Source organism: Urtica dioica, chromosome 2 (assembly GCF_054948205.1).
Source record: "Urtica dioica subsp. dioica isolate 48M chromosome 2, U.dioica_male_clone48M_v1_H2, whole genome shotgun sequence".
In the NCBI taxonomy this organism is placed as follows: domain Eukaryota; kingdom Viridiplantae; phylum Streptophyta; class Magnoliopsida; order Rosales; family Urticaceae; genus Urtica; species Urtica dioica.
This window is the reverse complement of record NC_142757.1, coordinates 42,691,441-42,705,265: the sequence shown is the minus strand read 5'-3', so window position 1 is coordinate 42,705,265 and position 13,825 is coordinate 42,691,441. Positions and strand designations below refer to the sequence as shown.

The 13,825-nt window shown below is 35.2% G+C and overlaps 1 protein-coding gene across 1 annotated transcript; it reads left to right on the top strand.

Annotated features, from left to right (window-relative positions):
* The first annotated feature begins 9,736 nt into the window (after positions 1-9,736).
* LOC149404826 (putative ADP-ribosylation factor GTPase-activating protein AGD8) lies at positions 9,737-13,537 on the top strand. Its single transcript, XM_089606228.1, has 7 exons — positions 9,737-9,997; positions 10,128-10,246; positions 11,209-11,644; positions 11,959-12,231; positions 12,554-12,676; positions 12,902-13,003; positions 13,128-13,537. The coding sequence occupies exons 1-7, from the start codon at positions 9,929-9,931 to the stop codon at positions 13,233-13,235; spliced, it is 1,230 nt and encodes a 409-aa protein (XP_089462354.1). The 5' UTR covers positions 9,737-9,928; the 3' UTR covers positions 13,236-13,537.
* The last annotated feature ends 288 nt before the right edge of the window (positions 13,538-13,825 follow it).

Here is a 13,825-nt window from a genome sequence, read left to right as displayed (position 1 = left end):
TGTTCAAGGAAGAGCAGTGTTAGTGCATAAAGGCACAAGGTATATACTCGGACATTTTCCTATTTTCTATTCGGAAAAGTGCATGAGGGAAGTGTGAACTTCAACTCACTCGAACACTTGAAAGTTTGAGTTTACACATCTATTATTTTTCGGCTCGTCTACGAGGAGACCTCCCACTCAAATTTTCAAGAGCATATAAATTTTAAACATATGCGATATAGATATAATTTTGCAAAATTTTGAAAACTTATTTGATTTGGATGACAAAATATTTTCAAGTTTGAAACGAAAATGGTTTTTCAAAATTCAAACTATTTTTGTAAAAATTCAATTTCAATTAAACTTTCAAAAATAAAAAAAATTTAATCTTTCACATTATGTTTATTATCTTATAAAAAAAACAATTTTGCTCAAGAAAATTTTCTCATTAGACTTCTATAACTCATGGAGTGGGCCCCTAAATTCGAAATACAATAATTCTAAAAAACTGGACATTTGGAACAGTCGCGCACCTCAGAGTAAAATCGCCATAACTGGTGGCTCCAACGTCCTTTTGACCTAAAACCAATTATATTGGAAAGAAGACAAACAGACCTTTAATTTGATTCAATAATCATTAAAATCGCCATAACTCGAGCTCGAAGAAAACTGGAAATAATTAAAATTCAGACTTGAGTGTGAAAAAGAATCGAGTGTAACGAAACGTTTTAGGGAGTTGTTAAAGCTTTTATATGTGTTTTATTAACAAGGTAATAACATGGTATAAAATAAAATAACAACAAACATAAAACGAAACGAGTAAATAAACGAAACTAGCAAGAAAATATAACTAGTCACAAAATTACTCGAAATTTTCTCAAACTTTAAAAACACGTTTTTTATTATAAAAAAAATTAAAAACTTTTAGAACTGATTCTAATGTGTTTTAATAACATCCCAAGTTCTTAGAAAATTAACATGATTTTTAATTTAAAGACAAGAGCAAAAAATTTAAAAAAAAAAAATCTAAGGTAACAATCCTAACTTGTCAAACACGAGTAATCTTTCGAAAACGATTTTCAAGCTCATAGTTTTAATCACATGTACATGCATATCTTTGACCATAGCTCTGATACCATTTGTTGGAATTGATCTAGGGTTAAGAAAAGATTTAATGCTTCGAGCAAGCGGCGGAAAATAAAAATTTTCTTTTAAACAAGTAAAATGATTTTACTAACCTAGACAAACAGCAAGCACATGTTTATATTTAAATTAAAACTATTAAAGAGCATTACTCGTTTACTAACCTTTGAGAGGCTTGAACGTTGAGAAGCCTTAGGAAGGCTGAAACGTTCGTCTCCCCACGCAGCTCGTCTTTCTTCGTTCTTCGGGAGCAAGTCTAAGATTCGAAGAGCTAAAACACTAGGTCAAATGTGAACCTAGGTGCCAAAACAAAAACGAAAAGAACTTAGAGAGAGATATGGAGTTGGGCGGCCATGCTAGAGAGAGAAGCTCTCGATCTCTAAAACTTTGGAATTAATAAAATGAGAGGAATGGTGGCTCTATTTATAGGAGAGGAATTACCTTCAACAAGGTAGTTTCCTCTTCTATAGAATATCACATATTCATGAGCAAATATTGCCCTTTTTTCCTTAGAGTCACACGGCCAAGACTTGCCAAGCAAGTCCTTGGATTTGTTTCCTCTTTTATCTTGCTCTCTCCTTGCCTTGCATTGCCGCCCACCCTATTTCCTTATAGAGGAAATTTGTTTCCTCTTTTTCTTTTGGCAAGTATCTTCATAAATTAATGCACAAAATTTTTCTCTCTTTCTCACTTGTTTGGACGGCTACCTCTTCTAGAAGGAGCTTCTAGATGCTTCCTCATTTGTTCATGACAACGTAAGAAAAAAGACCCATTAAGAATTTTCATATAAAATTCCATGAAATGAAATTAATCCTCAAGGCCCAAAATCTCATCATGGTCGAGTGTTTATATGTCATCATATGACAATGTCAAAAAATTTATTGACATTCATTTCATCCTATGTACAAAAAGACAAAAATACCCTTTAGATAATTTTCGTAAAACTTGTCTCGTTTTTGTTTTGACTTAGCTTCTAGTTTAACTAATCCTACTCGATGAGATTTGTGACAGTGACCTCATGGATCCAAACGAACAAAGCTTGAGCTAACATACTTGGACTCAAAAGTTCACAAACTTTTTCCAAGTTTAGCTTAATGTCAACTGACTCCACTAAAGAGTTGACGCTGATAATCTCTCGGTTTAAATGAATTTATTTTCTACTCAAGAATTCAACTTAATTGTGATGAGTAGATCCACTGAATATTATCTATGTTTACCCTTCATGAATATCATCAGTTAGTCGGGATTTACAAAATTACCATTTTACCCTTCTAGCTGTTATTTCCTCAACTCCTTTGTCGCTTGTGAATAAGTTAGAAACAATGTATTGACGAGGAGCTAACAAGTCACATTGATTCATTCAAAAGAGTTATGACTCTATTTGGACACTTGCCAGTTCATTTATTCACATTCCAAGGAACAAAGCATGAGGTGATACACATTGCATTTCAGCAATCTTGTTCATGAATTCCATATCTATGAGATCTTCACAAAGTTACTCATGCCATCTTCATAACTTAGTACTTCATCAATAGGTCATGTTCAGAATCACATAGTGAATTCGAACTCTGACTTTCTCAAATGAGAATACGTAAGCTATGAAATGACATGTCTCATTTCAGGATTGAGGTAAGCATGATGCAATTCATACGTAGTGACTTCGAGGCATAAGAGGTTAAATGGTTTGTTCTTATTCTGTCTCTAGAAGTGCACTGGTCAATTCAGTACCTTCAGAAGATACCTAGAAGAACTATAGAGTCTCCAACCTCAATGTCCCATAACCAGACATCATAGATTCTCCTGACAATCGTACTGAGATCAATAGTCTTTTGATCCTTAGATTGTGAATATGCAGTTTTAAGCAAACCATGAAGAGTTTGTTCATGCAAATCTACATTTGTCTCTTCATGTGTTGTTAGGTTCGTTTAAGGACTATAGACTATAGATTATCATAAAGCTTTAAACAGAAAAGGTAGAATGAATGAACGTGTCAACTTTTATTAATAAATAAGCAGTTACAAGCAAGAGTCTTCGTAAGACTATATTACATCAAATGTACATAAGTGGAGACTACAACTCTTCTTGTGGGCACCATTGACAACATTCTATTCTTGGGATCATACCCAGTCATCATCTTCACCTTTATAAGTGATTAATACTTTTGTCCCTTTATGGATATAGAATCTATAAGATATCATCACTTGATTCTCATCCACTATAGATTTATTCGGATATTTCAATATCCTATGATTCGTGATATCTTGCCATTTATCTTAGTCTTTCTTATCTTGTATAAACAAGATCAGCTTCATCATTGCTCACATCTCATATGTAACAATATGGATTTGTCTTGAACCATTCATGAAGCTTAGTTGGAGATCTATAAAGACCCTCCCGCTCAGTCAAAGACGTTACTAAACAGGCTAAGTATTCGCTCTTCTGTTTGATCACCTCCCACGATGTCAAACAAGTTTGACTTGGAGTGATCATGCTACGAACTCCAGTTTGTAGCATTTACCAATCATTAAACTTAAAAGATTTTATAGAAGCATACTATTAATAGATTTGACCAAATAATTAAAGTTATTTAATAACAAGGACAATAAAATAGACATTTTAAACATGTATTATTATCCCTCTATTTGACGAAAACTAAATATTGCATAACATTATAAAGGAAATGTATATGGCCTATTAGGAATGCATATCCATGTATCATTCAAACGCATCAATGCATATTGGAATTTCATTAATGAGCATTTATGCATATCATATATATCATAAGAAGTTCAATGTTATATAAGAAGAGAAATTTGTTTTTAACACAATCATATGTTCAAAACGTTATAGCGAGAGATAATCTTTATTCATGAGAGGGTGAGCTTGTCAATGAACCGAGCTTGACTACGGTTCTTTCCGCCAAGCTATGTTATCTAATCACATTTCTCTATACGATTTACTTTGCAAATAACAAGTCGACTCATAGTTGATCATTCTCAAATCATATTTAGGATATTGATAAACTCATGAGTTTTCTTACCAACGTTCTACTTGTTGCAAACTTGGCAAAGTAGCAAGGATAAATCCCTTTTCAATGGCTTTTATATTTGCAATGGAATTGATTCCCATCATATTTGTCTTGCTTCTTCTCTACAGCCTTTCAATTCATATTGAACTTCATCTTTACTTCGTCGCGGAACTTTAACTTTTGAATTATGCCTTAGATGTTTCAATAGTGGTAGAAGATTCAATCGTCTTACTTACTTGAGCCAGGGAATTGATCAGCTATAGAGCCAAGCCATTGTTCCTTTCATGCCACTTGTTTAGACTCAAAATTCTATGCTCCTTGGTAATTGAGATGGCCCATAATTCAACACCATAAGTTGAAATTTCCATAGTGTGGTTAGTCTATCTTCTAATGAGAATGAAGTGAAATACCTTTCACTAACCAACACGATGTTCATATTTGACTTATAAGATAGATACTCAAAGGTTCACACATCTTATGCCACTAATAAAATTATAAGGTTTTAACATAATTGCAAACTAAAATGGGAAAATGACACATATATACCTTGTGTTTTAGTGAAATGTCGAGTTTGACCTTTGGTTTTCAAAAATGTCGAGATCATACCCTCTGTTTAACTAAAATGACGAAATTATACCCTGAAATAGACAACAGTGCCACAAATCTTCTTTTTATTGACTTTTCATTGACGTTGACTATAATATTTATATGTAAACACTAATTATCTTTATTCATTCGCATCATATATGTAATTTATTTAAAAAATAAAAAATAAACAACAGTCTCTTAATCGTGAAGAACGAAAAAAGAGGCAAAATGGTAAAAATCGACAGTTGATAGTCATCAAAATTACAGATTCGAACAGAGAACCCATGATTCAGAGTTGCATTTCGAACACAGAATGAAGTCATCTCTTGGGAGATATGAATTTTATTATTTAATTTCAATTTAAGGCTATTTTTATTTCAAAATAAGAAATTTGAAAGTTAGGATACTATTTTGGATTTGATTCTGTTTTTCTTATATAAAAATTAATATGAATGAAAGGGGGATTTATGACACTATTATCCATTTCAGGGTATAATTTCGTCATTTTAGTTAAACAGAAGGTATGATCTCGACATTTTTGAAAACCAAAGGTTTAAGTCGACATTTCACTAAAACACAAGGTATAAATGTATTATTTTCCCAACTAAAATAGAATAAGCACATAATTATAATAAGAAAATATAACATCCATCCATATAAATTTTGGAGAATAAACAAATGCACCAACGCACGGGATAAAATACTAAGTTTAAACAATCCAAGTTTATAATCTTCGATATTTCGGCTATTAGACACACCTAACCTCCCAACGAGGACGTAGCATGAATCACCTAGCCAAAATCTTGAATGCTTCTAGATTAGTAAGCAATTATCGTGCACATACCTTTGTCACTATGCTAAAGAACTACCAGGATTTGTTTGTATAATAAACGACCCTTTTGGATCCTTATCGTGAGTCGACCCAATGTATCCTGGTAGTCGACTAGTCCAGATAGTGCTACCGTAGTGATACTTAGTGCCTAGATTCTTCTTCTACCCAATCGGTCAGAATAGGATGGGCAAATCTTGGAATCAGAACAAGCCTTTCGAATGGAGGTAGTGAATAGTCGGCTAACCGTAGTTTCTCACATGTGACAGTTCTTTCATCCTCAGCTGTATGTCTATACTGCGTTGGAGAACGTTTATGTTTTACCTTTTGTAGAAGGATATACCTTGACTCTTTATACATAATATTTTAGTTTTCAACCTAGTTCTTAACCGTTAAAACTAGGTGACTCAATTCTTTGTGACATGCTAATCATATTACTAGTCACGAGAAGTGATTTCTAAGCTACCCATCATTAAACTAAAGGTTTAAGTTGCTTAGATTTAGGTATCATTGAGTGTAATTCTAATATTGAATTAAAGACATCGATAGTATGACCTCTCGGTTGGCTTCCAGTAGGGTAGGTGAGACACTAGGTCTTCTTAAAAACCCGCCCCGCTTACCTTCTTATCAGTCTTTTGACAAATCCCCCATATCTGCTCTACTCATTCATTAATTATCTATACTAAACAATTTAGACATATTTATTAATAATGAAAGACCATATGATAAAAGCCCAAAGCAATTCAAGCAATCAAACACATCCGGCAAGCAATATTTAAACAAGACAAAGCAATCATGGATGGTTGGCTCTCGGTTCTCCTTCGATCATAATTTAAAAAATTATTTAAGCTTAATTAAAAGCTAAGGCCAAATCACATTTTCCTATGAGGAGTTGTGTGCTAAATTCACTTAATTAATCTAGCTAAATCAAAAATACATATTTAGCCAAAATTAATTTTTTTTTACTATTAATCCAGCCCATGAGGTACTGAAGTAGAGGAAGACAATCCTAGCCCTGCGACTCATTTTTCGGCCAACGCCCTGCGCATAAAGTGCGGCGGCGCAACGCTCCCACCGGGCTGAGTAGCCCAGTCTCCAGTCCCGCAACTGTGCGAGACTCCCTCACTCTGCCAGGGGCAGTGCTCAGCTGAATAGCTCGATTGGGCTCAAGGCCCAACCCTTCTCCTCGTCCTCGCGCAACACCGAGCTAATCACATGCTCACAAATCGCCACAGCAGCGCGCCACGCCCTAAGTGTGCACATCGTGACAGGGTCACATACCCCGATACTGTAGTGTCGGGCGCGCTGTGCTTCGTGCACGCGCGCCGTCCCGGGTTGACGCGGCCTCCTTGTCTCTTCTTCTTCTCGATAAGAGTTAACGAGCCCAATCTCCCTTGATCGTTCTCGTCTCATGTATCGAGAAGAACTTCTCAAAGTTGAGCTCATGAATTTTAATCTCCCTTGATTTAAAAAATTCATCACATTCTTTGAGGTCTCGTGTCAAGATCTTCGACATACAATAGCGACAACAAATACTTTTAGGGGAAAATAAATTACAACAATTCCTATACCATTTGAATTTCGGGTTTAACAAAATTCTAACAATTACGATCGATCAAACTAAGAACTATGTATATCATATATCACATTCACGAATTCATATAAAGTGTAGACGGAATTAAAATATAAACAACCTAAGCTATGATAGCAGTTGTTAGGAATTTATCATGATTCACTAATGCCGAATAAAGAATCATAAACCATTTAGATTTTATGGAAACACAAACAACAAATCTAGTTTCTATTTTAACTATAGTAATCGATAACCTACAATAAAAAAAAATAATAAGAACATATAAATAATAGAGATTCGAATAACTCACATTCAATCCCCTATATAAATAGTAGAGATTCGGATATAAATTATAACGGGGCTTTGGTTGAATTTTTTTTTTATAAGCACTTGATTTCTACAACAAATTTATCGATATTAACATAAATAAACACAAATATTATGAAATTAACAGTAACTAACCATTATTGACTAAAAAAATCAAGAAAAAAATATATAAACAAAGATGAACACGTATTTACAATAATTAACTATTATTAACAAAAATTAATAATTTACTCTAATTGTTCAAATTATTCGTTTGATAAGCATCATCCAAAACAAAAATCAGGTTTGATTTAAGTGAAATGTGCTTTATACGGATTATTTCAATTTCAGGAGCACTAGAGATTAGAGAGGAGATTAATACATAAACAAGAAAAGCAAATTTCAAAAACCTAAATCATAAATCAATACACGTATTCACAAGAATTCAAGAATGATAATATTTTGCAAGACCCGTCCTTTCACCTCCTTGTTCAAAAATCTCATGTGGCGAGATCGATCTGACGTTTAAGACGATGTCACCGCTGGTGAACAAAACTAAAAAACATCGTAGTTGTGATTCACCTGAGACCGCTTGAGGATAAGAAGTGCAAAGGTTCGGTGGTCGGAGCTAAGGATCCACAAGTAACAGCTCTGAAGAAGCAAGCCACGGCGGTCTTTGTCTGAACAACACCAGAAACGCGTATGATAGTCTGTCGGTTTTGACGGCTATGGCGATCGACGTCACGCTCATCAAGACTACGTCGCCGGTGGAGAACCTGGCCGCCGCGCCGCCGTTGTATCTCGAGTCGCCGGTGGAGAATTTGACCGTCGTGCCGCCACCGTCTCTCGAGTCATCCGCGTAAGAGTCGAAGAAGCTATGCTCGATTAGTGATTTCGGTTTTGGTGCGAAGGAAATTAGGGCTTATGAGTATGTGTGGCATTTAGCAATTATTTGTCTCCGAAAGATTTCTTCAGCCAAGCAAGAGAGTAAGCGCGCAATCGACTAATTAATAGCAAATATATGTTTACATTTTAAAAGAATCAAAAAATTGGTTACGTAAGCCACCTAAACTATAAGAATTGTAAATTAGCCAACCTTTGGTAAATATTTTGTAAATAGCCAACTTGCATACGTGCAGCCTATTAACTACCTTTTTTACACGTTTGGCTGAGTTAAATAAGTTTTTTATTAATCTGTTAATAAGTTAACTTGGCTATTTACAAGAAATTAACCAAAGGTGGGTTATATCTCAATTCACTATAACCGTGTGGCTATATAACTTAATAACCCTAAAAGAATTCCATAACTGATTCTGGGCAATTAAATATAACTATATACATGCAAAATGAATACATTAACTAACTGGATAAAAATAATTATGAAATTTTTTAAAAAAAAAAAAAAAAGACAAAATGAGCATAGTAAAACTACTTGAAATGTCGCATCATGTTTAGTGGTTATTTTTCGAACAATTTTGAAATGTTAACTAGTTTGGCTTAGTTCATGTAATTTTTCTTATTTTTTACAATATTATAGATTTATCCTTTTTTTAACAAGGACAAATTGTACAAAATAACCATTTGAAACTTATTGATTAATAAAATAGTTAAAGTTTCAACTTTTAAGTAAAATAGTCAAATTTATTTTTTTTTTTAAATTTGATAGTCAAGATTAATTTTTTTAACGATGATTATAAGCAATTTATTATCACTTTTCAAAAAATTACTCATTGGGTAAAAAAAAAATTGAGACCAGATTACTGCGTATTTGTAGCTATTTCACTAAATTAAATTAAACTTTGATTATTACTTTAAATTTACTATTTACCTAAATCACCCAATTAACGATAGTATGTTCTTCTTAACGAGAAGATTGTCATATAAAGAAGGGAAATGATTTTTGTCCCAATTCACGAGTGGGGAACGATCCACTCGTGAGTTGACACGTGTCAACTCACGAGTGGATCGTTCCCACTCGTGAATCGGGACAAATAGCAATGCTCTATAAAGAAAGAGCATTGCTATTTGGCACGGGTCACGACCACCTCACGATCCACTCACATTTTGACACGTGGCATTGTGCTGCCACGTGTCAAAATGTGAGTGGATCGTGAGTGATCGTGACCCGTGCCAAAGAGGATTTCCGATAAAGAAATACAAATGGAAGGGCCTGATGACACAAATCACCGGCTACCAAAGCAAGAAATCCGGAATTTCTGAAAAAATAAAGGGTATTTCGGTCATTTGATAATTCATCACCCTGTCCGCAGATAAATAGCTTTCTGGTTCGGTAGATTTTTTCTTTTTTAACAGAAATACGAAGAATCAGAACAAATATATTTGCTGTTTCACTGATCTCTCTCTCTCTCTCTCCTCGATTTCATTTGAGATTTTCGAATTAGAAGAGGTGTTTTTCAAGCACCTCTAGGATCTGTTTTCTCTCTTTCAGTTTTTTTTACCAGAAATAATAATCTGAGCTCTCATGGCGTCCGACGCTTTGGCTGACAAGAATGCCATTTTCAGAAAACTGAAGTCTAAATCAGATAACAAGGTTCGGTTTTCTATATTTGATCTCTTTGTTTTTTCCATTGTATCGAAGATCTGAATCAGATCTGCGATTGAGGGTTCGGATCTTGAAAGTTTGCTAATCCGTGTTTGGCTTATTTGTGGACTTCAATCAGATGTGTTTCGATTGCAACGCAAAGAACCCTACTTGGGCTTCGGTTACGTACGGGATTTTTCTCTGCATTGATTGCTCGGCCGTGCATCGCAGTCTCGGCGTTCACATCAGCTTCGTCAGGTGATTTTCATTTCAGGATTTGGATTTTCATGTTATCGTATTTTGTATCGCCCGTGCCTCATTTCGTGGCTACGTTTATGGTGGTTTTTATTTTATTTTTTATTTTATTTTTTATATGGGGTTTGTGGGCGTGTCTGTGATTTCAATAGAAACATGCCGATATGCAATAGATCTATTTGTTCGTGTGTTTCTTAGATTTGGATTTAGCTTGTCTTAACAGCGATTTCTTGATTTAGTCAACGTATGAGAAATTGGAAATGTGTAGACGGAATAGTGTTACGTTTTGAAAGCCAAGAATCGAGGAGTAGTTTAAAATTGCATATGCGTTGGATGATTTCTTGTTTCCATTTATATGTGAATGGTCTGTGATTGAAGTTGCAAGAAAAGAGAGTATGCATGCAATGCCTGTAGAAAGAGAAAAGGATATGAAACACAATATGCGAAACATATGGAACCTGTGAATTTGTTGGCCAAGACGTTAGAAAGTCCCCAGGAAATCTGGCTTATCTTATTTGTATTATAAGGTCTAAGTACTTTTTTTCTTTCTTGGTAAAATGCCATAATATGAGTCTTGATGTTATGATAGATAACCTTTCTCAAGTCGAGTCCACAGAAAAAATGTATCAATCTTGAAAATTTTCTAACGGAGACTTTGGGGCCAACCAAACGGCTGATGAAATGAGCATCTTACGTAACCCTTGGTAGATTTGGTTGTTTTCATTGGACTCTTAATGATATGAAAAAGGAATCAGAAGTGTTTTATCATACGGAATCAGTAGTTTTTTTTTTTTTATGTCGCAGTCGATAGTTTATTGCCTGATGATTCCATTTAAGAGTGGCGCTAGAATAAAATCTACTTGGTTGCAAGAGAGGATAGCTCAGTGATAGCTCATTCATGGGTCAAATCACGTTGAAATAGATCAAGAGAATAATCGAGATTTTATTTCTTGTTTTGCTTATAGATCAACCAATTTGGACTCATGGGCCCCGGAACAATTGAAAATGATGAGTTTCGGAGGAAACAATCGGGCCCAGGTTTTCTTTAAGCAGCATGGTTGGAATGAGGGAGGAAAAATAGAGGCCAAGTATACATCTAGGGCTGCTGATTTATACAGGCAGTTACTTACAAAAGAAGTCAACAAAAGTATGGCAGAGGAAGCAGGTTTGCCTCCATCACCTGTTGCGTCTCAGTCAGGACAAGCATCGAACGGGCTTGCCAGTATAAAGACAAGTGAGGCTCCAAAAGAGAACCCTGTAACGAAACACGAGGTTCCTGAGATCTCTGCTTCACCAAAAGCTTCTCGTACAGTTATGACCACTTCAGTGAAGAAGCCTATTGGTGGTGCAAGGAAGCCTGGAAAGACTGGCGGGCTTGGTGCTCGAAAGCTTACTACAAAGGTTAGCCCATATTATTACATTATATTATTTCACAAAGACCGATGAAGGATTCTCAAAATTTTAGTAACCCTTTATATAAATCGAATGGATTGGTCTTAGGAGCCGTGTGAGATGAAAGTCTCGTACACGGTTTTGAATGAGATTAATAAGTGAGTAATCCTCTTATTTGCGGTATGTTACTATTGGGTTGGTGAAATCTTTGGTTGAACATACCTTGGAACTTTAGGTGAAAACCCTTTTTTGGATCACATAAGCTTTTTCTAGGATTATGCTGTGATGTTTTGTATGACATGGTTTTGATATATAAACTGCAGGCAAGTGAAAGTCTGTATGACCAGAAACCAGAAGAACAACCCGTTGTTCCAGTTTCCACATCGAATAACAATACCAGTGTCCCATCTTCTGGGCCATCTTCTCTTGCTTCCCGGTTTGAGTACGTTGAAAACGTTCAACATACCGAGACCAATTCTGATGGAACTCAGGTGCTTAGCCATGTGGCTCCGCCGAAGTCATCGGGCTTCTTTTCTGATTTTGGTATGGACAGTGGTTTTCAGAAGAAATCTGGCTCCTATTCTTCGAAAGCACAAGTAAGCATTCGACTCTTTACAATCGGGTAAAATTTGGAGTGTCTTCCGAGGTTTAGAAAGGTGATAACAGGGCTTGTGTTTTCTGTTGCTTTGTGCAATTGAGGAAGGCTTATACATCTATTTTCTGTGCGGCCATTTACTAAATTTCTGTATTCAGATTACTTTCATCACTTTCAATTGATTTTGATACTTGAACCTGGATTTAATAATCATTGTTGGGTACAAAAATGATGGTGACTTTCATTTTCCATTTCGTAGAAGTTTCCAAATTTAGTATTTTAGAAAATCCTTTTGATTCCTGTATTTCTTCCTCCCTTGTCAGGTTCAGGAGAGTGATGAAGCAAGAAAAAAGTTTACAAATGCAAAGTCGATTTCTTCTGCTCAATATTTCGGAGATCAGAGTAAAGCTGACGCCGATGCCCATGTCTCTTTGCAAAAGTTTTCAGTACGTATTCTTCCGAATCCTATATACCTTGAATGACTTGGTATGAATCTCTCAGTTCAAATCTTACTTGTTTTGTTTGGGTGGTACATAATTATATACCAATCTATGCATCAATGTTTAGCGACTTTTTTATAATGCATTCACAAGAGATGGATAATATGCTAAACAGTTTGTCATTGTTGTCTGATTGCTTGGATTGACTGGATACTTGATTTTTCATAACAGGGTTCAAATGCAATATCTAGTGCTGATCTTTTCGGACACGACTCGAGTGATGCCTCACTTGATATTACGGCAGGTGATCTCATCAATCGCCTGTCCTTCCAGGTAGGCATTTCAATTTCGTTTTGTTGACAGAGTTGAAAAGCTAGGCCAGTTTTAGAACACAAATGTGTGTATTTTGACTATTTTTCCATTTGATCTTTTGGATAAAATTTGCCTAACTTTGCAGGCACAGCAAGACATTTCGTCCCTAAAAAACATTGCCGGAGAAACCGGGAAGAAGCTGACCTCATTGGCGTCCAATTTTATTACAGACTTTCAGGACAGAATCCTGTGATTTTGATACCACACCCAATGTGCACATTTTGTTTTACAAAATACCAGCCATATTACTCTTGCCTTTTAGCTAATGTGTAAAGGTTTTAATTACAGAAAAAGAAAGAAAGAAAATTTATTTCAAAAGGGATTAGAAATCTCTCCATGTTACAATCTACAATCCTGGCTGGTGTGTAGAAGAAGAGTTTGCTTTAAGCGTGCTTGACGGATCTTAGACTCAATTCTCATGTACTTAATTGTTCTACAAATAATATGTTGTATGAATGGATTCAAGAGGCAAAATTACTATATTATTTTCTTTAATATCGAGACTGCAGGTGGGATTCAGAGTATGTTGTAATTCGTCGTCATCTCATTTTTGCTCTAGCTTTAATATTGCTCACCGGTTTGCTTTTGTTGTGTCATATGAAAATGTTGGTGTTTGATACATGTACATGGTGTGACCAAGCCAATTTTGCTGTGTCTTTGTTTTTGTTGGTGCTTTGTTGCTCGGCTACACAAGCCGGTTCTCCCACATGAAAATGATACAGAACTTCGAATCTATGCAACTAAATGAAAGAAATGTGGCAAAAGAATCAGGTGAAGCTTGAT

Excerpts from the sequence above, each read along its gene's own strand:
- LOC149404826 (XM_089606228.1), top strand. The coding sequence starts at position 9,929 with ATGGCGTCCGACGCTTTGGCTGACAAGAATGCCATTTTCAGAAAACTG. Across the intron at positions 11,645-11,958 it reads CTCGAAAGCTTACTACAAAG|GCAAGTGAAAGTCTGTATGA; the intron begins GTTAGCCCATAT and ends TATAAACTGCAG. Across the intron at positions 12,232-12,553 it reads CCTATTCTTCGAAAGCACAA|GTTCAGGAGAGTGATGAAGC; the intron begins GTAAGCATTCGA and ends CTCCCTTGTCAG.